The sequence below is a fragment of the Danio rerio genome, chromosome 23 (genome assembly GCF_049306965.1).
Source record: "Danio rerio strain Tuebingen ecotype United States chromosome 23, GRCz12tu, whole genome shotgun sequence".
NCBI classification, from domain to species: domain Eukaryota; kingdom Metazoa; phylum Chordata; class Actinopteri; order Cypriniformes; family Danionidae; genus Danio; species Danio rerio.
Genome location: NC_133198.1, coordinates 42,367,501 through 42,392,587, shown reverse-complemented (window position 1 = coordinate 42,392,587; position 25,087 = coordinate 42,367,501). Strand labels below are relative to the sequence as shown.

The window sequence follows — 25,087 nt, the reverse complement described above, 5'->3', positions numbered from 1 at the left end:
TTTATTTTTATTTTTAATAGTGTTTATTACAGTTATTACACGTTAAAAATGTTAACATAAAATACTGTTGTTTAACCTAAGACAATGTTAAAACATGCAAAATATTGAAGTGTTTGAATACGAGAGGTTATGGATCAGATACAACATGCATAAAATCGATAAAACCAAAGTTATGAATGTTTTATAAACGAACTATTCTTTAGGCCCAATAAATGCATCACGATGATTAATAACTAACAGTGTTCAGTTGATGTTAAAACCACACAAAAATGGATTATATGATAAATGAAAGTATGATGCTTTCAATATGACACCTCATCTGCTTCCTCTGAAAGCGAAGAACAAGACTTTTGCAATTTTTTTGTGAAAATATTCAAATGGCCCTGCGTACCGTTGCACAGGAAGAGCAGATGACACATAAAAACACAAGTAACATATTAGAGGTGTGCATAAAAAAAAAGTGTGTGTCTACATCGGAAGGAAGCATGCAGAAACCACAGAGCATGAAGCTGCAGCTAAATTTACTCTGGGGTTGAAAGGCAGTGACAGTGTGTCAACACAACACACATACATTTGATGGACAAAATTGAGTAAACAACAATGTTGCATCAGAGAGAGATGTGTTGAAATGTGTGCCATTTGGAGAACAATCATTACCAATGCTAGCAGGTTTAGTAACACATATATACAGTTATATACATATACAGCAAAATGATTAGTCCTGCTGAAATGAATTTAAAATATTTCCTAAGTGATGTTTAGCAGGGGTGCGTTGAGGGTGTGAATTATACATTGACGATCCGGGGGGTCAAGTATTTTCGGTTATGTCCAGCAAATTTGCCTCAGTGAACCAAATTTACATGCAGTTAAAGTCAGAATTATCATCCACCCTGAATTATTAGCATCCCTGTTTGTTTTTGTTTACCAATTTCTAATCATAATATCTTTAATAACTCATTTCTAATAACTGATTTATTCTATCTTTGCCATGATGACAGTAAATAATATTTATTTAGATATGTTTAAGACAATTCTATACAGCTTAAAGTGACATTTAAAGGCTTCACTAGGTTAATTAGGTTAACTATGCAGGTTAGGGTAATTAGGCAAGCTATTGTATAACGATGGTTTGTTCTGTACACTATCGGAAACAAATATAGCTTAAGAGGGCTAATAATTTTATCCTTAAAATGGCTTTAAAAAATTTAAAACTGCTTTTATTCAAGCTGAAATCAAACAAATAAATTTTTTGCCAGAAGAAAAAATATTATCAGACATACTGTAGAAAATTTCCTTGCTCTGTTAAACATCATTTGGGAAATATTAAAAAAAGAAAATAAAAATCAAAGGAGGGCTAATAATTCTGACTTCAACTGTATATAATTTAATTACATTTAATTTATTAATCAAACTTGTTATTATGTTTTCAGTGTTTTGAGGAATATTGAGTGGTTCTCAGTGACATTTGTGATATTAAATAAATGGTGACAAGTTTGCTTTCCTGCACTTATTAACGGATGACTATGAAATGCTGCACATATTTTTTTATTTTACTATTTATCTTCCATATGCGAGCCAGTGTATAATAAAACAGAAATTATGCATCTAGATTTACAGACACCTACAAACACCTTTTTTAAAGTAACATGTTTCATGAACACTTACACTGTCTGTCGGTGCTCTAGATTTCGGTTTCAAACTGATGAATTCATATTTTTGGCGCAAACATGCGTTCACAATGGTATGAACCATTATAGGGGTGGTCAAATGTATATTGAAGTTATGTATTATTTTAATTATTAATACAATTTAAGACACAGATCAGAGAAAACTATTTCTTAACTATTAAAGGGCAGACACCCCCATACATATTGTTTTGATGTCCTTCAGGGGGGAATCAAGCGTTAATAGGGGGTCAGCCCCCCCAAACCCCACTGTAATTCGCACTGTGGGTTAGCCAACTAAGACTGCAAGTTTTGCCGTTAGTTCAGTGATTCGGTAAGCGGTTTTGTTAGGTTAGATATTCATAGGTAAGGGGTTTTATGTTTTAGAATAGAATATGCAATATTCATGTTTGTAAAATAAATATAGGCTGTAGTTGTATAATTTACATTAACATGGAAAACGAATGCAAGTGTTTAACAAAACTAATGAATTGATCTAAAAATGTGCAAGCATGTGCATGAAAAAAAAATGATTTGTACAAATTATTTAAAAAATTATAATTTATTGCAGATTTTTTTTAAAGAACTTGTTACCCCACCCTGTTTGGAGTCAATACGGACTTTTTAATGTTTTAACTAATGTGGTTCAAACAATGGATCTGCGACAGAGCAACTAACTTTTGGAAAACACTCGTCACTACATCGTTTATTTCCCAAAGTATTCATCGTGCTACAGTAGTTCAGATGGGAATTATGTTGTCGTTTGGGAAACAAATCCCTGAGCAAGGACATTATTACAGTATTTCCTATAATATTTTTTTTCTACTGAGGAAAGTCTTATTTCTTTTATTTTGGCTGGAATAAGCCGTTTTTATGTAAAAATATGTATATTTTACGTCACACACAATGGCACATACCTTCTAAAAAGTTCAACCTTTGTCCCGTCATTCAGAAAACTTTCACAAAAGTCTCGGGGATCATCAAGATGTTTGTTTTCTGGCAAATCTGAGATGACCCTTTCTGTTCTTTTTGCTCAACAGTTTTTGTCGCCATGCAAACCATTTTTGCTCAGTCTCTTTCTTATGGTGGATTTATGAACACTCAGCTTAACTGAGGCAAGTAAGGCCTGCAGTTCTTATAATGTTGTTATTGATGTCAACAAATAATAATACAAATGAGTAAATATAGGTACATAAATACAGAAAAATAAATATATATTTACTTATTTACAATTTAAAGCAATACATATTATATACACTAACCATTGAGAAATGCCCTGATTCAGTCAAGAATTTGTAAACTCTTCAGTCTCTCCATCACGGTCTAATTATTTATCTTTTACTTATTCTATTTACCTCACCATTTTTTACATTTTAGTTAAGAATTTTTAGTTTTGTTCTAATTATTAAATAAAATCAATAAAGTTAAATATTTTATCTACATGTATTTTTCATTAATTTATTTTAAAAGTAAAATGATAAAAATTAAAATGCCTACATATTGTTTTTGAATAAAAAATAATATTATAGAATATTATTGTATTATTGATCATATCATTACATTTTATGTGCGTTACTCTTCTTATTTTTTATTGTAAATTATTTATTGTATACTATTATTGTAAATATTGCATTTTGTTTTTTATATGCATTTATTTATTAATTTATGTTTATTCTTATTTATTTCAATTACTTTTATTAGTATTTACTAAAATATTTAAACCGAACAAATAAATTAAAAAAATATATGTAAAACAAATAGATATATTAATCTGATCTGTTTAATTATTTATTAAAAAAATATTAATTAATCCTTTTTTATCCCTTTTTTCATCTATCCTGTCATTTTGGCTGAATGAGAGTCACATTTTTTGTTGTTTCTGGAGTGTCAGAATAGCAAATAAAGGCTCCGCTCTCTTCTGGAAAACAGCAGCATTTGCATTTAAAGGGACACACACATAAACAATGCTTTTGATAACACCTAAACGGGTAATTTGCTAGCTAGATTATATATTCACTATATATATATATATATAATCTGTGGGCTATTTTGTTCACAAATTTCACAGACTCATTCAGGGTACATCAGCGATTTATTTGGCTTATTCTGAAAAAGGATATAATGTGTCCCCTTTAAGGTTCAGGTGAATGAGTGCATCAGGTGCGCCTCGTGAAGTGTGTAAACAAGGCTGTTTCCATGGTTTCCATCTGAGAATGGGCTGCCATGTCAACCGGTGAGTGGTGAGTCAGCGGTGAGGAGGGAAAAGTAAAGGCGAAGCGTCCAGAAAAACTCCACACTGACCACAGCAAACGCCAGCAAATGGAAAGCATTAAACATTCGGGTTTTGCCAAGGCAATCTTTAGCCGAGCGCCGCTGACATCGGAAGGATGCTAACAAGACCATTAAAGATGGTTTACACTGAGAGAGCAGAAAGCAACAAGAGGGCTTTCACATAAACTGTTACCAGAGCAACATCAAACCTGAAGAGGTAAACAAACTGAGCAATGGCATCAGAAAACAGCTGCCATTACAGGGCCTGTACAAGAGCAGAGGAAACAGCACTTCCTGAAGTGCGGAAAGTATATATTATAGTATCTCTTTTTTTTATTATGTCACTATGCATTTTTAAAACATGTTATATAAAATATATTATTAAAAATGTATGTGTGTATATATATATATATATATATACACACACACACAGTTGAAGTCAGAATTATTAGCCCCCGCCTTTAATTTTTTTTTTTTTCCTTTTTTAAATATTTTGAATACAATTATATACAGTATGTCTGATAAAAATTTTTTTTTCTGGAGAGGGTCTTATTTGTTTAATTTCGGCTAGAATAAAAGCAGGTTTTAATTCTTTTCAGACTGCCCACAGAACAAACCATCATTATACAATAACTTGCCTAATTAACCTAACCTGCCTAGTTAACCTAATTATCGTAGTTAAGCCTTTAAATGTGACTAAGCTGTATAGAAGTGTCTTGAAAAATATCTAGTCAAATAATATTTACTGACATCATGGAAAAGATAAAATAAATCAGTTATTAGAAATGAGTTACTAAAACTATTATGTTTAGAAATGTGCTAAAAATAAATCTCTCCGTTAAACAGAAATTGGGGGCTAATAATTCTGACTTCAACTGTGTGTGTGTGTGTGTGTGTGTGTGTATATATCAATGACTGTAAAAAATATGGACGACGCGACAGCCCTTTTTCCCATTGAACGCCTTGAGGGCAAAACGCCTGCTTGACGGGCACAAACTGTCGCAAAAGACTGCTGAAATTGGAGCCAGACATGCGCAGAAGGATTGTCTGATGGAGCCAGAGGAGGAGCCGCGAAAATGAGCAGAGTCGAGCTTCCAATCAAACGCTTTATGTAAAATCAACTACGCCCCCCGAACTTCTCAGCATGCGTTTGCTGTCATATCAACACAAATGGATGTAATAACGTTAACAAATATGAGGGTTTTATATATTCAATCGCGCCAGCTCCAGGCCGCAGCGCATAACTTACTCGCGGCGTCGCGGGCTGATTCCGGCTCGCATGCGGCAGCGCCTGCTTGCTCGGCCGCCGCATCTGGCTCGATTGACTCGGGCTGGAATTGGGTAGTGAGTCCAGGCATCCGGAGTAGGTCCAGCAGAGGTAACATTAGTCAGTCTGAGCTCTAAGAGATAAGTCTCCGGCAGGCGAGAATCTAGCCGGAACTGTGTTTTGCTATCTGGGTGGCTAGGCGTGTATCAGCAAACTAATAAAGCCCGAAAAAAGCCCTGAACTTAGCGAATAAACAGTGTTCCACCAGGATCATGTATGTCAGAAACTATAGTTTACTGCTGAACTCATTTTGTCATGGTAAAATAACACAGAAATCGAATAATAACATTTCAGTCTACTTCAGTCTCCTGCCAAAGCTCAGACGCCGCGCTTTGAGAAACTGTCAATCACAGCTGTCAATCACGATGACATGCCCAGCATTAAATTACTGCTAAAAACAAACTGTTTACAAAAATGAGGATCTGCACCTATTTCAGCACAATAACCAGTGCCTTAATCCACCAGAACTATCTTTCGGGACATTTTATTGCAAGTGTAATATTTTTTTTTATTTGGGCTCAAGTCTCCTTCATTAACACGGAGGAGGCGGGCTTTATGACTTGTACTGCAGCCAGCCCCCAGGGGGCGATCTAACGGCCGAAACCTTCACTCAAACGTAGGCTTGCGGCACACTTGATATATATATATATATATATATATATATATATATATATATATATATATATATATATATATATATATATATATATACACACACACACACACAATTGAAGTCAGAATTATTAGCTCTCTTTTGATTTTATTTTATTTTTTTAAATATTTCCCAAATGATTTTTAACAGAGCAAAGAAATTTTCACAGTATGTCTGAAATTTTTTTTTCTTCTGGGGAAAGTCTTATTTGTTTTATTTCAGCTAGAATAAAAGAATATTAATTTTATTAAAACCATTTTTTGGACAAAATTATTAGCCCCTTTAAGCAATTTTTTTTTCTCGATAATCTACAGAACAAACCATCGTTATACAATAACTTGCCTAATTATCCTAACCTGCCTAGTTAACCTTATTAACCTAGTTAAACCTTTCACTGTCACTTTAAGATGTATAGAAGTGTCTTGAAAAACATCAAGTAAAATAATATTTATTGTCACTATGACAAAGATAAAATAAATCCGTTTTTAGAAATAAGTTTTTAAAACTATTATCCTTAGAAATGTGCTAAAACAATCTTCCCTCCAATAAACAGAAATTGGTAAAAAAAATTAAATAAACAGGCGGGCTAATAATTCAAGGGGGCTAATAATTTCAACTGTGTGCATATATATATATATATATATATATATATATATATATATATATATATATACACATACTACCTGACAAAAGTCGTGTCACCTATCTCAGTTTTAGGAACAACAAATAATAACTTGACTTTTACTTGGTCATTTGGCATCAGAAGTGGTTTATATAAAAAGCAAAGGCCTCTATTTTACGATCATTTTTCCAAAATTAAATATGATCGTGCCTTGATTTTTAATGATTTAATTAGGACAGTAAGGTCTGACTTTGCTTAGACAAAAGTATTGTCAGAAATAATGTCCAGTTTAGAATATGAAGTCATGCTGCAGTGGAAAAATAAGTAATATTGTGCCTGACTCCCATGAGCTTAGAGGACTGCATCCATACATCTCTGCAACGACTTAAATCACTTATTAATAAAGTAATCTGGAATGGCAAAGAAAGCGTTCTTGCAGGACTCTCAGAGTTCATCAAGATCCTTTGGATTCATCTTCAATACCTCCTCCTTCATCTTACCCCAGACATGCTCAATAATGTTCATGCCTGGTGACTGGGCTGGCCAATCCTGGAGCACCTTGACCATCTTTGCTTTCAGAAACTTTGATGTGGAGGCTGAAGTATGAGAAGGAGCCCTATCCTGCTGAAGAATTTGCTCTCTCCTGTGGTTTGTAATTTAATGGGCAGCACAAATGTCTTGATACCTCAGGCTGTTGATGTTGCCATCCACTCTGCAAATCTCTCACACGCCCCCATGCTGAATGTAACCTCAAACGATGATTTTTCCTTCACCGAACTTGACTGATTTCTGTGAGAATCTTGAGCCATGTGTGTTCCACTAGATCTTCTGCAGTATTTGTGACGATTGGGATGCAGTTCAACAGATGATTCATTGGAAAAATAGACCTCCTACCACTATTTACAAACGATTAACAAGAAGAAATTATTATTTTTTGCTCTTACAACTGGGATCAACGACAAGATATATATACAGTTGAAGTAATTTGGCCTCCTGTCTTTTTTTTCTGTTCAAATATTTCCTAAATGGTGTTTAATAGAGTGATTTTTCACATTATTTCCTATAATATGTTTTCTTCTAGAGAAAGTCTTATTTCCTTTATCTCAGCTAAAATAAAATCTGTTTTAAATATGTTTTAAAGCACTTTAAGGTCAATATTGTTATTATTTCTGCGAGCCATAAATGATGTTACGATTAAAGATTTTACATTAAAAAATAAATCTCTAACCTTCAGCATGAAAGACAATAGTCTTCCCTGAGCCACTACAGGACGTGTGTGTTCATTTGTGTGAAGGAGGATAAAGAAAACCATTTTCATAGCTCTGACCTGAGGCGAAATAACCTGCTGTTGCATAATGACTAGGAAATGCCTTGACACGCACAGAGCGCGAACACCCACCTGGACCACCGGGTGTCCTCCTGTCGGGGCTTTGACGGCCCCGCGGCTGCCCTCTGTCTCATAGTGAGCCCTGTGATGGGGTTTGGGCTGCACCTCGATGTGGAGCTCCAGCTGATCCGTGCGGCTCGGCAGAGGCCATTCCAGAGACGGCAGAGACGACACAGGGATGCTGGAGGACAGGAAACATCATACACATCAACATTTGGTTCACATGTCGCAGATTCGAGGCAGGAAATAGTGAGTGAGGATGATTATAGACTGTTAAACAAAGGGCTGTTAATACAAGCTAACCGGTCACAATTTTTTTTTGTGGCTGACTTGTGCCGATTCTGATTTTCTTATTATAACTTATTATAGCAAACAAAAATAGATACTTTTATTTTTGCTTTTTCCTTTTCAAGAGTTCACACTTTGCTCATGATTTATACATAGCTTGTTTGGCATGCTGTCCCGGGAGACAGCCCTGAGCTCAAGGGATCCTCGAGCACAGGGCTCCCCCCTTTCACAGGGTGAGGGGAGATTGAGCTCAGGTCGATTTCAAACTCTTCCGCTGCTGAGTAGGACATTAGAAAAAAGGTTTAGGCTTATTTTATCTATAATATAGAGCACATTTTATGGTAGGAGGAAACCGGGGAACCCGGTAGAAACCCACGTGGACACGGGGAGAACATGCAAACTCCGCACAGAAATACCATATGGCTCAGCGAGGACCCAACGCCATTGGTATTCTTGCTGTGAGGCAACAGTGCTAGTCACTGGGTCACCGTGCCGCCCATTCTGGATGAAAGTGGAAGAAGGGGTGGAAGGGGGTTTCTTCCAGACGAAAATAGTTGTAGAAAGAAAATGAGGATATATATATATATATATATATATATATATATACATATATATATGCTTGTTGTATTGTCTGCAATGAAATACAAGTTAAAGTAAATTAAGAAATCACTACTTTCTGTTTTTTTTATTTGTGTTTTCCATACTACCCCAAATTTTTCTGATTTGAGGTTGTAATTATTTAATGAATATTAAGTGAAGTCTAATTTTAATGTGCTCGTGATTGACCCAGCTGGTCCACATCAGCTAATCATAAACCCCCAAGCAAAGGATCCCAAGTCACTATATATATATATATATGTATATATAAAAAGTACATTTAGAAATCATTATTATTATTTTTTTTTTGCGTTTTCCATAGTGTCTCAAATTTTGCTGCTTTGGGTTTGTGTTTAAAATGAACACTTAGTTTTACGGCTTTTTAATTACTCATTACTGAAATAAACTTTAGTTTCCACAAACTGCAACAACACTAACAAAATGTGTAATTTTCTACCTTAAATAACTGGTGTTTCCACTGATTATGAAAAAAGTCCAAAGATTATAAGCTTACATTTATTTTCTGATATTTATTATTATATCTTGTTCTGGTAATGCATTTGCTGACAATGTAAACGTGTCTAAAGTTTTCTCTCTCTCTGAAAACAGTAATGACTAATATGTAAGCGTGGACCACAAAACCAATCTTATGTTTCATGGATATATTTATCGCAATAGTAAAAATACATTGTAGAAGTCAAAATTATATATATTTTCTTTTATGGCAAGTATTACTAAAATATAAAGTAAAGATCATCTTCTATGAGGAGATTTTGTCATTTGAAATATGTCATTTTTTAATTAGTAATGTATATCGCAAAGAATTACATTTTTAACAATTTTAAAGGCAATTTTCTCAGTATTTAGACTTCTTTGAACACTCAGATTTCAGATGTTCAACATTGTTCTATGCTAATAAACCATGCCACAATGTTATACAGCTTTACGGTGATATATACATCTCAATTTAGACAAAATGACACTACTGGTTTTGTGGTCCAGAGTCACATACTTACAGCAGAACTTTTTACTCACACAGCAAATGTTTTAAAAACTGCTTGAAAGAAACATTTTTGACAATGACAAATTACATTACGGTGGCACGGTGGCTCAGCGGTTAGCACTGTCACCTCACAGCAAGAAGGTTGCTGGTTTGAGTCCCATCTGGGCCATTAGGCATTTCTGTGTGGAGATTGCATGTTCTCTCCATGTTGACGTTGATTTCTTCCGGGTACTCTGGTTTCCCTTACAGTCTAAATTAGGTATGGGATGATAACCGTTTTCAAGGTATACCGCAGTTTGGAAAAGTCAAGGTTTTAAAACCGCCAACATTTTCTGTAATACTGTTCCTAAATTATGTGCGAAAAAACTTATTTACTTGATTTTGTTGTTTTGTTTTTTAAGAGAACAGTATCTCCAGCAGAAAAGATATCCAAAGATGTCATTTTAAATTGTACAGGAATCTCCTGCACAGCTTCCAATCATCATGAGTGTAGTGCAAAGTAAGGCTTGACAAGAGATCAAATATGGCTTAAAAGTGGATGCAGAAGTGTAAATCAGCCGTAACTGCATGCCTTTTTTGTGAGGCTTTGTAAGTGTCGGCATCAGCCATGGTGAGGTGTATAGACCACATGAAGGCTTCTCTGAAACACAAACTTGTGCTTGACCCAGAAGTGTAAACAGAGCAGCGTCGCGTGACTCCACACTTGGTAGGGAAAGTAAATGACCTGGCAAAATTGGATCGATTATAGCCTCTCAGTGTCAATTTCGATTATTTTTCAATTAATTGCCCAGCCCAACTCTTTCTTGACGTCACACAGAAAGAGCAACACGTGCAGCATGACATCACTTTGTTGCAGAGACAATATTGGTTAAATGCCGGCAAAGTACACGGAAGCACTTTGAAGCGGAAAGCGCGAGTATGTCTGCGGTCTGGAGGTATTATGAAGTTAATGACGACAACATTACCATAGCAAACTGTGAGATTTGTAAACTTGGGATTGCCTGTCGGGTATTTTAAGTTGAGGTGCTATTTGTTTTTATATTAGTTTTGTAACCATGTATCAAGGCCTCACTGAAGCACCTTTTGAGGTCAGAGGAGTGAGGTTTACCTGCATAGAACTTTGCTAGCTAGTCACCGTTACACTCACCCCGATAAACTTCATTCCCATCCTGGACGAGCCCCCACGTGCAACCCACCTGTCCTACTGCACCCAACCCGTGCTGAGCTGGGATCGAACCATTGATTCTTTGAATGGGAGTCGGTTGCTCTAACAAGGAGGCTAAAGCCCATGTCCTCCAGTTGCTAAAGCATCTTTTGAGGTCAGAGAAGTGAGGTTTACCTCAGTGTTACCTGAAGAATTGATGTTATTTATTACTTGATTGTTCTAGCTACCTCAAAGAAGTGCTCTGTTTGTTAACAGAGTTGTTGAATGTTAAAATAGGGTGAATTAAATAACAAAATTAACATCCTGAATCGGTTTCTTCGCTCTTCTTTATTCTTTTTTCATGTATTTTTAGAAGTATCGGATCAGCTTTCGGTTTTGTCAGATATTCAAAGTCAAAGGAGGGCAAAAAAACCTGATCAGGACATCCCTGGTAATTATAACTTGGGGTGAACTATACTTTTATGGGTAAAGACACAAGAAAAAAAAAGCAAATATTTACCTGCACATGCCAGGTACCAGCTGTTTGGGCCAGATTTGAGGGATGACGAAGAAAGGCTCGGGGCCAGGTTTGCCCTTCATATCCTGCTCACAGGACAGCAGGTAACCCTCAGTGTGGTTGTCTGAATAAAGGGGGTAGCCCTGCTGGTTGGTCTTTACGATTTTAGTAGGAACAGAAGCCGCCTGGCCAACACTAAAGCCATTTACGCCATTATTTGAGATGTAATGATTGACGTGATGCTCCTTGTGGCCACCGTGGGGCGACGGGCTGCGAGAACGGGCCACAGGCACAAGGTTTGGGTTTGTGTACATCTCGTAGGTGCGTTTGCATAGAGGGGAGGTTGAACGCGATCCAGGTCGGGGGGAGGGAGAGCGCGGGCCAATGCAAGCGTCCTCAGACAGACTGGTGGTCTGTGGAGAAGTGCCCGGACTGGTTCTTGGAGACCCCGTATGGACGCCCTGCAGTCGTGGACAGAGGTCTCCAGAAAGCTGGCTGTTACTGGGCGAAACGCAGGGCGATGCCCAGGGTGAGAGGTTTTCTGAATGCCAGGAAGTGGATGAATTGCTACTGGCGGGACTCAAGCATTGTGGCTCCCGATAGGCTAACGGATCTTGACCTGGCACGGTGAGTCCAGGACTGGGGCTGGTGTTTATGAGCTGGTTTTGACCATGATTGTAGAGCTCACGTGAAGGTGTGATTTCGATTCTGGGGCTCAAGGCCTGGTTGTTGGGTCGGGCGTGCTCCAGGTAGCCCTTGGCCTCCAGTTGCTCGTACGCAGAAAAGCCTTCAGTGTGGACGTCAACATAGGAGGACGCACACGGCTTGATGGCGTACGGGGCAACGCCCTCTGGAGGATAGGAGAGGCTCGGAGGAGAGCTGTGTGAGGAGATGCCTTGCTCATCTGTAAAACAGAGAAAAAAGAAATGATGTAGTTAAGTGTGCAAAATAGTCAAGCATGTTGTTTGTTATTTTGAATAAGCGGTAGCATGCTGTATGCTGAACTGAAATGGTGTTTTTTGAGGTCAGAAATTGGCATGGGATAATAACCGGTTTCAAGGTTTACCGCGGATTGGAAAAGTCAAGGTTTTAAAGTCGGTATAATTTTTTATATAAACCCATTTTTTACAACTACTTCATTTAATTTTTTTAGGGCAACAGTATCGCCAGCTGAAAAGGGCCCTTTATACCAGGGATTCTCAATTAGTGGGCCTCAGCGATCCTGCAGGTGGGCCGCAAGATAGCTTAAAATTAATTTAAATATTACATTATGATTATTTGATTTCATTATTAAATATGCCATATTAAAATGATAATAGTAATGGCATTTCCCGTATTCTGTAATTGAACAGGCTAATTCAGACTGCAAAAAAAGCCTCACTGTAAATTATGGACATTACTGTAACTTAAATTTCCAACCGCTGCGTGTTAACTGGGAGTGCGTTCTCCGTTTTATAAAGCAAACAGTCACGCAAATATAAAGGTAACAATGATGAGAGTTATGATAAACAGCTCGTGCATGCCTCACATCTGCGACTCGTACTGTATCAAAGTCTATTGATTCACAAACTAGACTATGCGCTTTCTCTTTGTGTGAAAACTTTGAAATATCAGCATAGTTGTCCAAATTGACATCATGCGAGCGTTTTATAATGCTATGTTTATTTTAATGGTTAAACATCAATAGAAAGTTATAATAGAAATCTATCTATCTATCTATCTATCTATCTATCTATCTATCTATCTATCTATCTATCTATCTTTCTATCTACCTATCTATCTATCTATCTATCTATCCACAAATCATTCATTAATCCATCCTCCTTCATTCCTTCCTTCCTTTTGTCCATCCATCCATCCATCCATCCATCCATCCATCCATCCATCTGTGCTAATGAAGTGAGCAGACATCAATGATTTCTTCAATTATTCAGCCAGACATGTTAACCGTTTTAAAATATTTAATAGTTTCTAAAAATATATTGTGTTCTTTGGGGAAAAGGTTGTTGTTTTTTTACTACATTTAAAATGAACATGTTTTAGAGCAGTAATCAATCATTCATTCAATCATTTTCTTGTCGGCTTAGTCCCTTTATTAATCCGGGGTCGCCACAGCGGAATGAACCGCCAACTTATCCTCCAAGTTTTTACGCAGTGGATGCCCTTCCAGCCGCAACCCATCTCTGGGAAACATCCACACACACACAAACACATACTATGGACAATTTAGCCTACACAATTCACCTAAACCGCATGTCTTTGGACTGTGGGGGAAACCGGAGTACCCGGAGGAAACCCACACGAACGCAGGGAGTACATGCAAACTCCACACAGAAACGCCACCTAAGCCGAGTCTCGAACCAGCAACCTTATTGCTGTGAGGCAACAGCACTACCTACTGCGCCACTGCTTTGCCCAGCAGTAATCACAATACTGGAAATTTCTATCCAAGGTTATCAAACCGTCAGAATATTATACAAGCCTATGCCTAGTCATAAATATTAAATATATTATTTGCCTGTGGGAAATTGATAACACTTTTAAACTTTCAAAAAAGCGAGTTATTTTACTGTGACCCTAGACTAGAAACACATGTATATTTTTTGGCAGTACCCAAAATTATATTCTGTGTCAATTTTTTTTTTTTTTTATGTTAATTACTATTAGAATATTAGGTAAAGATCATCTTCCATGAAGACTTTGTTTGTTAGTTTTTTATTTTTTAATTGTAACTATATGACAAGTACCAGGAAAGCGCAATAATTTAATAAATAAATCACTGAAGAAATGAAAAAATAAACGCTTGAGCTATACGTCTTCCTCAGTGTAATGATTCTTTAACTCTTGCTGCTTAAATACTCGATCATTTCATGTGTTCACTCTTTGCTGAGTGACAGGTCTCATTGAACTCATTGTGTTGTTTCAACTCATTTAAAAAAAAAAGTAGCTTAAACAAGCAGCAAAAGTCTTATTTTTTAGTCTACTGTTATTAATGTTACAGTATACAGTGAGATGATAAACACATTAATCTACAAACTTTTATTTTGTAGTGAGGGGAGGGAAATGTACAAACTAATAATTATAACTTCTAAAATAAATGCAAATTGAATGTGAAATTAAAGAAATAATTTAAGTTCTTACAACGCAAATAGGCCTATCACGATATCTATTTTTTGTTGTACGATATATTGCACCAAATATATTGCGATAAACGGTATTATTGTCCTATTAACAACATATTATGCCACTGATTATAATGCCAAAATGCCAATACAATAGCATCACAATGCAAGTACACTCTTCCAAAGAACACATCATATTTTATTCTTAAGAATATTTTATTTGATTAAAGTCATTTCAACAATTTAATAATCAGAAATTGGAAACAAGAATGTAAGAACGCAGATCCTAAATAAATAATGAAAAATGTTAACATAACAGTGCAAGGTAAAAAGCAACAGAGGCTGCAATATCTGCTACCAGATCTATTATCAGCGGTCAGACACCCACATGAAAATATACTATAGTAAATACTATAGTGTTTGTTTAAATCATACTGACACTGACATCTCCAATAAAGACAAAAATGTCGCACGATCAGCTACAACGTTGCTGGTTTTTATGTATGGGCGATATATATATCGCATCACCAAAAATGATCATGTAAATATGTTGTGCAATAAGTCCATATATTGATTATTGTGACAGGCCTAAATGCAATTGAACATTTCCTTGATTTAACCCTTTTTTTAAGACACTCAATGTAGATGAAATCTATAAAACAAAACAAAGATCTGGGATGAGAAGTAGCCAAAACAACTGAACAAATAAGAAAGAACGATTATTATAAGATCGCCTGTGAAATATTAAGAATTTTTCCAAATATTTTCCAAGTGATGTTTAGTGGAGCAAAGACATTTTCGCAGTATTTTCTTCAGATCATATTTTTTCTTCTAAAAAAAGTTGTTTCTTTTAGTTTTGATGGAACAAAAGCAGATTAACATGCTTTTAACTATTTTAAGGTTAATAATATAACTAGCAATGTTAAGACATCCTTTTTTTCAATTTCCTACAGAATAAACCACTGTTGTTCAATGACTTCAAACCTCCTTGCCCAGTTAACTTAATAAACCTAGTGAATACTAGTAACTTTCAACACAGTTTTGAGATAAATACAGTTTAATCAACTAACAGTCTCATTTATATTGGTTTCAAACACAAAATAAATGTTTAAGTAAAGCATATTTGCATTTGGGGTTTGACCATCCACTACATTATACTACAGTATACTATACTATACTATCACTTGTCTACATAACAGAGCACAGTTGTTCAATGACTTGCTTAACCTAATTAACAAGCCTTGCACTTGAAGCTGAATTCTAGTAACTTATAACACACTGTCTTACTCGGTTATCACTTATTTTCAATTAATTTAAACAGTCATACCTTATTATTAGATGCATACAGGCCTTCAGCAAATATATAATACAGAAGTTTAATGAAACAAACCTTGAAGTCCTGTTTGGTTTTCATACTCAAAAAGGTAGTCAAACTCCAGCTCATCCTGACAGTTCACCTGACTGAGCTCCGCTGCCAGTCCTAACGCAGCTTTTTCGCCGTAAAAAGAGCTCATCTGTCTCTAAATTTGACTTATTCACACCACAGCAACTTCATAAACGCGTCGACGGCTGTTGTGCACGCGGCTCCGAGTGCCCAAACGCATGAATGAGACTCAGAAACAGACAAGTGGTACACTTCCGCTTTAAACTTCACTTTCACACCCCCGTTTATAACAACACCGGCTCCAAAATCAACCCGCGAACACTAATAATAAAGAAAAAAGGTGACGAGGACGCGTTTAAAATAGGCACAATGAGAATGGACAGGACGCGTTCACTGCGTCGCGTGAAATGTTGCCTACTGTAAACAGAGCGATAGTTTGAGCAGGTTTGTCTGTGTGTGTTTGTTTCATAAAACCGCGCTGTCACTCGGGAGGGTGATGAAATGGATGACACGCGCCTCCTGTTGACAGATACTAGTTATAACCTTGGTAATTATAACGGCCACAATAAAAGCAACTAGTTTGTTCTTTATGACAGTTCAACATGTGGGCGGGTGTGAATATACAGGAGTTCATCCCGTAACAGCTGCTGCCCCCGGGTGTTCATCACTATACGACACATCCATCCAATCCATCTATTCACTCATCCACAGATCATCCAACCGTCTGTCAGTACCTGTCTGTCTGTCTGTCTGTCTGTCTGTCTGTCTGTCTGTCTGTCTGTCTGTCTATCTATCTATCTATCTATCTATCCATCTATCTATCTATCTATCTATTATCAGTCCATCTATCCATCCATCCATCCATCCATCCATCCATCCATCCATCCATCCATCCATCCATCCATCCATCTATCTATCTATCTATCTATCTATCTATCTATCTATCTATCTATCTATCTATCTATCTATCTATCTATCTATCTATCTAATCTTAAGCTCATTGTTATTAAACAATGTCATACGATTACCAAATTTTACACCAAATCACTTTCAGCTCATATCACATGCTTCAGATTTTTTTTTTTCAGACCGGTGAATTGTTTTTTCTGGAGCAAGTCTGGAAAATGACCTGCAGTCACTCCAGACACACACCGTGTTCTTATAGAGCAAAATGACAGAATGTGATTATTTACATGGTGGCAGTATATAGGGCTATTAAACATTACCTGAAGTTTCCATTGCAGCACGAACAGCCGAGGAGCCTGAACTTTATGTAACTAAAGATATTCAATGCTTGAGGTGAGGCATGAACTATAAGACATCAGATGTAGAATCTGTAGAAACTCTTTTTTATGCTTTGTGAAAATTGAATTGATGAAATTTAATGCTATTAAAATAAAGTGCGCATGAAATGCTGAAACTTCTTTCTGATAGATCTATCTATATATCTGATAATATTTCTTTTTCAGGAAAAAGTCTTATTTGTTTTATTTCGGCTAGAATAAAAACATTTTTTAATTTTTTAAACACCATTTTAGGGACAAAAGGATTAGCCCTCTTAAGCAATATTTTTTCGACAGTGTACTGAACAAACATCATTATACAACAACTTGCAACAACTAACCCTAACCTGCCTGATTAACCAACACAATCTCACAGCAATTCGTAACTTTTAGTGGCTAATTCGTATGAATTCGTACGATCTAATTCGTACAATTTAGTACGATTTGCTTATCCCCCTTTGACGGTTGGGGTTAGGGGTGGGGTCAGGTGCCACGCCTCCTTTTTAAAATCGTACCATTTCGTACGACTGAACTCGTACGAATTCCTATGAATTAGCCACTAAACTGGCAAAACGTAAAATACTTACGTTTTCTCGTGAGATCAGGCTGGATTAACCTGGATTAAGCCTTTAAATGTCACTTTAAGAAGTGTCTTGAAAAATATCTAGTAAAATTTTATTTACTTTCATCATGGCAAAGACAAAATAAATCAGTTATTAGAAATGTGTTATTAAAATGTTTAGAAATGTGTTGAAAAAAAATCTTATCTCCGTTGAACAGAAATTGGGGAAAAAATAAACAGGGGGGCTAATAATTCTGACTTCAACTGTATGCCAACTTAATCTCATTAGATTATAAATAGACTGTTAGGTTAGGGTTAGGGTAAATTGACATGTACTTGCAATGCTTCTTATAGTCAGTTAAATATCTGTTGGAGGAGCAGATTCTGCAGATACAGTATTAGGCAGGCAGTCTAATACTCCAAGGGTTCCCAAACTTTTCAACCCGCGACCCCCAAAATGACTATGCCAGTGACTCGCGACCCCCAATATCCTCTGAGGTGGTTATAAATACAGAAACCGTGCATGCAATGTCGCACACGCACCAATAGACCCAAGTCTATAATTGATTTAATTTTTTTATGTATGTCAGTGCTGTAAATATACCAGAAAGTCTAACCTGGTGTTATAAAATCAATCTTCTGTATCCAACACTATTGCTGTGTCTTTAATATAATGTAATTACCCCAGGGGTTGCAATTCAATAGAACTAGTAACTATAGCTACTATAGTAACTATATGGTATATACAGTAGTAACTATAAATGACTATTTTTTCTCATAAGTAGGTTATGGATATGGTAATTCTTATGGCTTAATAAAAACAAATAGTATTTTGGAAATCACCAGGCGACCCCCCTTCATTGTTCCGAGAAACACAGTAATACTCAAATTAAAAGTTATTAGCATGTAGTTGCAACACAACTTTAGTGAAAAAAAATGTGCAACAGGGACTATCAAAATAAAGTCTTACCAATAGATGTAGAATTTTCACAATCAAAGAATTGTGATTATGATTCTCATGCATTTGATAGACTGTATGGTGTTAAAAACATGTGCATGTTATATTCAGTTGCTTTTATTTTTCATGCATATTTTATTCATAAGTTGCTATGAATAATGACAAATAAAAGCAACTATCTATCTGTCTATCTATCTATCTATCTGTTTGTCTGTCTGTCTGTCTGTCTGTCTGTCTGTCTGTCTATCTATCTATCTATCAACAAACATTCTGTGAAATGGTGAAATTAAAACACAACTATAATAAATAACAGCACATTCTAGATAGACAGACAGACAGACAGACAGACAGAGATAGATAGATAGATAGATAGATAGATAGATAGATAGATAGATAGATAGATAGATAGATAGATAGATAGATGATAGATGATAGATAGATAGATAGATAGATAGATAGATAGATAGATAGATAGATAGATGATAGATAAAATCAACTTCTAAATAAAATATGCATTAAATAAATGCAACATAATATAAAATATGCTACAGTATATGTCTGTCTATCTATCTATCTATCTATCTATCTATCTATCTATCTATCTATCTATCTATCTATCTATCTATCTATCTAGTAGCTTAAAATAATAAATCAGCTTGAAAACTTAAAGTTCTCGACAACAAATAGTCCGTGAAATGCATTAGAATCACAACTGCAATGAAACACAGATCTATAACACAAGACCATTAATAAAAGTAAACGTTCATTCATTTATCCCACACTATGGATGTTTAGTAAAGCACAAGCAGTAACATTTTAACTCCTAATATCCCATTGATGTCACACGAGAGTTCCCTCATGACGTCAGCGCCCTTTACTGTACATATAGCCTACTATAACCTCAATATACAGCACAAAAACATGTTTAAATCCACACAGCAAGTACAAGCATGTCATTCATAGCATCAAAAAACACAAACAAAAAAAGTGTTAATAAAATCAAATCATTGATTACCAGAAATCACAACACTTCAGCACGCGCCCATCCATACCTTGATCCATCGACCTCATGCTGTGGAAGTGCATCAGTCTCCAAGACTCTCTAAACATTTGGGAAAAAATAAGTATGTATTTATGTATATACCAAAAATAAAATAAAAAATTTCCCTCAGAAAAAGTTCATAGCAGGAATAAACAAAAAGTATCTGCACGACGAGGTTAAAAAAAAGCGTAATAACGAAGGCGTAAATACTCCGAAGACTGCTCTGAAGACTGACTGGAGTATCAAGAGCGGCTTCCTTCCCCGGCTCTGGGTGTTTATAATGGGCCAATGCTGTAAAATAACGGGATTCCCTCAGTGTTTCCTCCTGTTTATGTGCTCTGCCATGGAAACCTGGAGCGGCTCCATGTCGGAGACTCAGGGCTTTCCTGCGGAGCGCGCGCTCAGGAATCCATGACGTCTCCAGTGTGCGCGCCAAAGCATTTCTGCGGCTGCTCTCAGACAGAGGCGCACAACTGCTTCATTGTGGGACTCGGAGAAATTAGCGCTGAGGGCGAGAGAGGAGGGAGAAAAATGAAAACAGGAGCGATGTTGAAGCGAATGCATGAAAGGGGCTGAAGCACACAGAGACTGGTTTTGAAGAGACTTGAGAGAGAGAGAGACCTGGTTCAGCTTTACGACACTCTCACAGACTTATTTACACTGGACACTTTATGTTGTAGAATAGAGGAGGAATGCTCACACTAACTCCAATGCGTTGGAATATAAAAATATATTGGACGTTTTTATTTGACAGATAGTTAAAGTAAAAAGAAGTTTTCTTAAGAGGATTAAAAAAAATAAGTTGGATATAAATAATGATGAAACAGAATTCACAAAAATCACATACTGTACACCCCAAAATAAAACTATAAATGAGTTGAAACAACAATCCTTGAGGTTTTTAGGACAACTTAATTGTTTCATGTTCAACCCTACATTTGATCCGTTCATTAAAACGCTTTTTGTGGGGGCAACATGAAGTAATTGTGTGGAACCCTGCATTTTTTTTTACACTGCCTGGCCACTTTATTAGGCACACCTGTCTAACGGTTAACCGTTAATGCGGATTTCTAATCAGCCAATCACATGGCTGCAACTCAATGCATTTAGGCATGTAGACATGATCAAGACGATCTTCTGCAGTTCAAACCTAGCAACAGCATGACGTCAACATGAAAGCATAGATCCCTCCTGCCTTGCATTAATGGTTTAGACTGGTGATGGTGGTGTAATGGTGCGGGGTATTTTCTTGGCACACTTTGGGCTCATTAGTACCACTTTGGCATCATGTCAGCACCACAGCCTACCTAAGTATTGCTGCTGACCATGTCCATCCCTTTATGACCACAGTGTACTCATCTTCTGATGGTTACTTACAGCAGGATAACGCGCCATGTCATAAAGCGCAAATCATCTCAGACTGGTATCTTGAACATGACAATGAGTTCACTGTACTCAAATGGCCTCCACAGTCACCAGAACACAATCCAATAGCACCTTTGGGATGTGGTGGACGAGAGATTCGCATCATGACTGTGCAGCTGACAAATTTGCAACTGTGTGATGCTATTATGTCAATATGGACCAAAATCTCTGAGGAATATTTCCAGTATCTTGCTGAATTTGTGCCACTTAAGGCAGTTCTGAAGGCAAAAGTCGGTCCAACCCAGTACTAAGGTGTAAGTAAGGTGTACCTAATAAAGTGGCCGGTGAGTATTTACACATTGTAAACGATTTTTGTAATTTATATAGTACTTAACTGTAATATGAGTTGTATTTTATTGTAGGACAGTTATGCGGTGTGTTACTGTATTTTAAAGTTGCATTGTGAAAATGACTATAGTTATGTATAATACTGTAAGTGCATATGCAGCAAGATAAATAGTGCTGTAAATGTGAATACAGTATTTTGCTGTAATTGATTTACTGTAAGATACTGTAGATTCTACAGGAAACTGTTGACAGTGCATTTATATCCTCTGAGTTTATGCTTTTTAAATATTTTCCAAGTGCTGTTTAATGGGGAGAATTATTTTTTAATATATTTTTAAACATAAAAATTTAAATATATTTAATAATAACTAATTATATGTTAAAATATATTAAAAATTTTTATAATTTAATTTCAATTCATCTTAATTTTTATAGCGCCTTTACAATGTATATATTGTGTCAAAGCAGCTTAACGTGTAATAGAATAGTATTAACTAATTTATTTTGTCTTTGACACGAAACATGCACGTACACATTTTTTCAAGTTACTTAATAAATATTAAAGTGCAATTTAAAGACTTGACTATAGCTGTTTTTTCTGTAGCCAATAAATGTTATAATATTTTTTACATTTAAAAAAAAAAGTAAAAAAAAAAAAGTAAAAATAATTAACACTTTCTCCAGAAGAAAAACATTTTCAAGTTACTTAATAAATATTAAAGTGCAATTTAAAGACTTGACTATAGCTGTTTTTTCTGTAGCCAATAAATGTTATAATATTTTTTACATTTAAAAAAAAAAAGTAAAAAAAAAAAAGTAAAAATAATTAACACTTTCTCCAGAAGAAAAACATATAATAAGAATATTACTTTGTTAAACATCACTTGGAAAATGATAATAAAAATTCACAGGAGGGCTAATAATTTAGTCTTTATCTGTATATTAATAATGCAACAAATAAATATAAAATGACTAAATAAACCAACAAAAATGACCTTAATTAAGGTTATACACAGTCAATTTGTAGTCAGAAAATGTACCATGGAAAATGTGGCAGGGTTTATTTATTTGATTTTCCCCCTTCTAATCCCAAATATTGGCCTCTAGTAGTTCTTCCAAAGGTTTCAATGTTTATTTGACATGCTGAACTTGGGCCACGTTTAAATACTTCTGAAAAGTGAGTGTTTTTATTATTTTTAATGCAAAAAATTAATAATAAAGGGGTTTTTGTGGGCATTATATGCACTATATAAAATATTATTTCCCTATAGTACTATCATTGTGCTTAAGAACTTGAATCATGTACATTTACAGCTTAACGAAACTCAAAATCCTAAAAAGTAACATAAAATCAGTGCAATTGTGTAAAGCTATATGCTGTAAATGCTTCACGAAAATCTGAAGTAGCACATTAACAGCTTCTACCGGTGCCCAGATGAAAAAGCTGCTGCATTCTGGGATGCCGGAGGATGCCAAAATAAACTGTCGGCTAAGACCATGAAGCGGCCTGTTTGGCTAAACTCTGTTGTAAAGTTTATCCCGGAAAATTCTGCGATGTGATACACTGACTTGTTTAAACACTGGACTGAATGAAGAGCTGCTCTTACTGACTGAGTTCTACAGTACACACAGAAACACACACACACACACACACACACACCTCATTACACATTCAATGTGCCACACTTATTTATTAGTATTTTTTCGTTTGTTTGCTTTCCAAAAAAATATTACTGATATTTAGGAGCATTAATAATTCCTTACATTTATATAGTGCTTTTCTGGACACTCAAAGCTTTACACATTTTTTTGGTGGGGCAATCTTCTCATCCACCATCAGTGTGCAGCATCCAACTGGATGACGCGACAACAGCCATATTGCGCCACACCACACGCCAGCTGATTGGTGGAGAGGAGTGTAATAAAGCCAGTTATGATATGGGGATGAATAGGAGGCTCATTTCACGCGGCCGCCATTTAAAAAGGGAAATCAAGGCTGCAGTGGGAAGAAACCTGAAAGTATTGCCTGAGTCACACAGGAACGTTGTGTACCTGGCTGTATATCTTATCAGCGAAGAGAAAGTCATGCAAATTTATAATTTCACCACCTTCTGAATGACCCAAAGGACCTTTCTGAATGTAAAGTGAAAATAAAAAGGGATATCAGAGCTCATTTTCAGCCAAGTTAAGTGAAATGGCAATAGTTAGCTAACATTTTCTTTCCCAAACACATGGTTTAGATGGCATTTATCAAACTCAACTTAATGAACTGATTCTTCCACTACGTCACGATACTGAATAAAAAAAAAAAAACCTTCAATTTCCTGCTAACATTTAAGTGCTGTTGAACGCAACACTGCTGATTTCCCATTGTATTCACCAGTGCTCAACAGAAATGACTATGATTGGCCGTAAAGGTCATCAGTTAATTGCACTTCACCGCTGTTTACCGAGTGCAAACACAGACGAGCAGTCGACTGATCTTTGCAACTTTAAATCCTCCAGTGTCAGTGTATCTGTGTTTGTACCAGTTTGTACTCGGTGAAGAGCGGTGAACTGATGACCTTCATGGCCAATCACAGTCATTTCTGTTGAGCACTGGTGAATATTATGACAAATCAGGGCTGTTTATGAACACGTCTCCAACAGAGTCTAAATGTTAGCGTAAAATGGACGTAGTATTGGACAACACTATTACAGACAACACCAGGGTGTGCTACAGAGGACTGCAGTGCTGAAGGAGGGAAGCCCTTATGGTGTTTACCTGGTTCCATGAACTGAAGCCTAGAAGGACACTCTTTAAGAGATTGTGATTTTGTTTAATGTCTAATCTGCTTCTAAATGTTTAAATTCAACTTAACAGAATGATATTAGTGATGTTTATACCCAGGGACAGCGCGTCCTTAAAAGCAACCTAGGCGGTTGCCTAGAGCTGCAGAATAGTGAAGGCGGAGTCCGCCATAAACCCCCCACCCCCGGGTCCTGACTTTCATCCGCGACCACCGCCCCTCGGTCTACACCTTTCGAATCGGTCACTTCCGTTTTCACTTTCGGGTTGAGGGTGGCATGATCATTGTTTGCCTTGAGCGCCAGTTCAGCTTGCTCCAGCTCCGTTTACACTACATCTGCGCTTTAAATTTGCGGCAACATCCACATCATGTTGTTGCGATGTTTACATTGCTGATCCTTCCGGTTTTCTTCCCACTGTAGCCTGGCTGTTGTGTTTTAAAATGGCGGCCGTGTGAAATAACCATATAATAGACAGAAGCCAGGGGGCAAATTTGGCCAGGATGCCGGGGTTAAACCCCTTCCCTTTTTCGAAGGACATCCAGGGATTTTTAATGATCACAGAGTCCGGATCTCAGTTTAACTCATCTCATCCGAAAGACGGTGCTCACTGAGCAGTCCCCATCGATATACTGGGGCGTTAGGACCCACACAGACCGCAGGTTGAGAGCTAACACCACTTTCGGCAGCAACCTAGTTTTCCCATGTGGTCTCCCATTCAGGTACTCCAGGTACCGGGTGCAGCCCTGCTTAGCTTCAGTGGT

General features: G+C 36.5%; 2 protein-coding genes across 3 annotated transcripts in view; both read right to left on the bottom strand.

Annotated features, from left to right (window-relative positions):
- The window catches only part of nfatc2a (nuclear factor of activated T cells 2a), an 83,311-nt gene extending 63,043 nt beyond the window's left edge, over positions 1–20,268 (bottom strand). Inside the window, exons 1-4 of one of the 2 annotated variants that reach the window (XR_012398698.1) lie at positions 19,834–20,268; positions 11,476–12,376; positions 7,343–8,104; positions 4,431–4,810 (exon numbers count right to left, since the gene is read on the bottom strand). Coding sequence is in view for 1 of the 2 variants with exons in the window: in XM_003201225.7 (XP_003201273.2) it covers positions 7,936–8,104; positions 11,476–12,376; positions 15,985–16,108 (1,194 nt within the window). In the remaining variant the exon portion in view is untranslated. Of the gene's footprint in view, positions 1–4,430; positions 4,811–7,342; positions 8,105–11,475; positions 12,377–15,984; positions 16,203–19,833 lie in introns of those variants that run through there. The other variant, XM_003201225.7, reaches the window with a different exon arrangement.
- Positions 1–25,087, bottom strand: part of mical1 (microtubule associated monooxygenase, calponin and LIM domain containing 1) — a 508,844-nt gene that overhangs the window by 450,107 nt on the left and 33,650 nt on the right. The window lies entirely within an intron of this gene.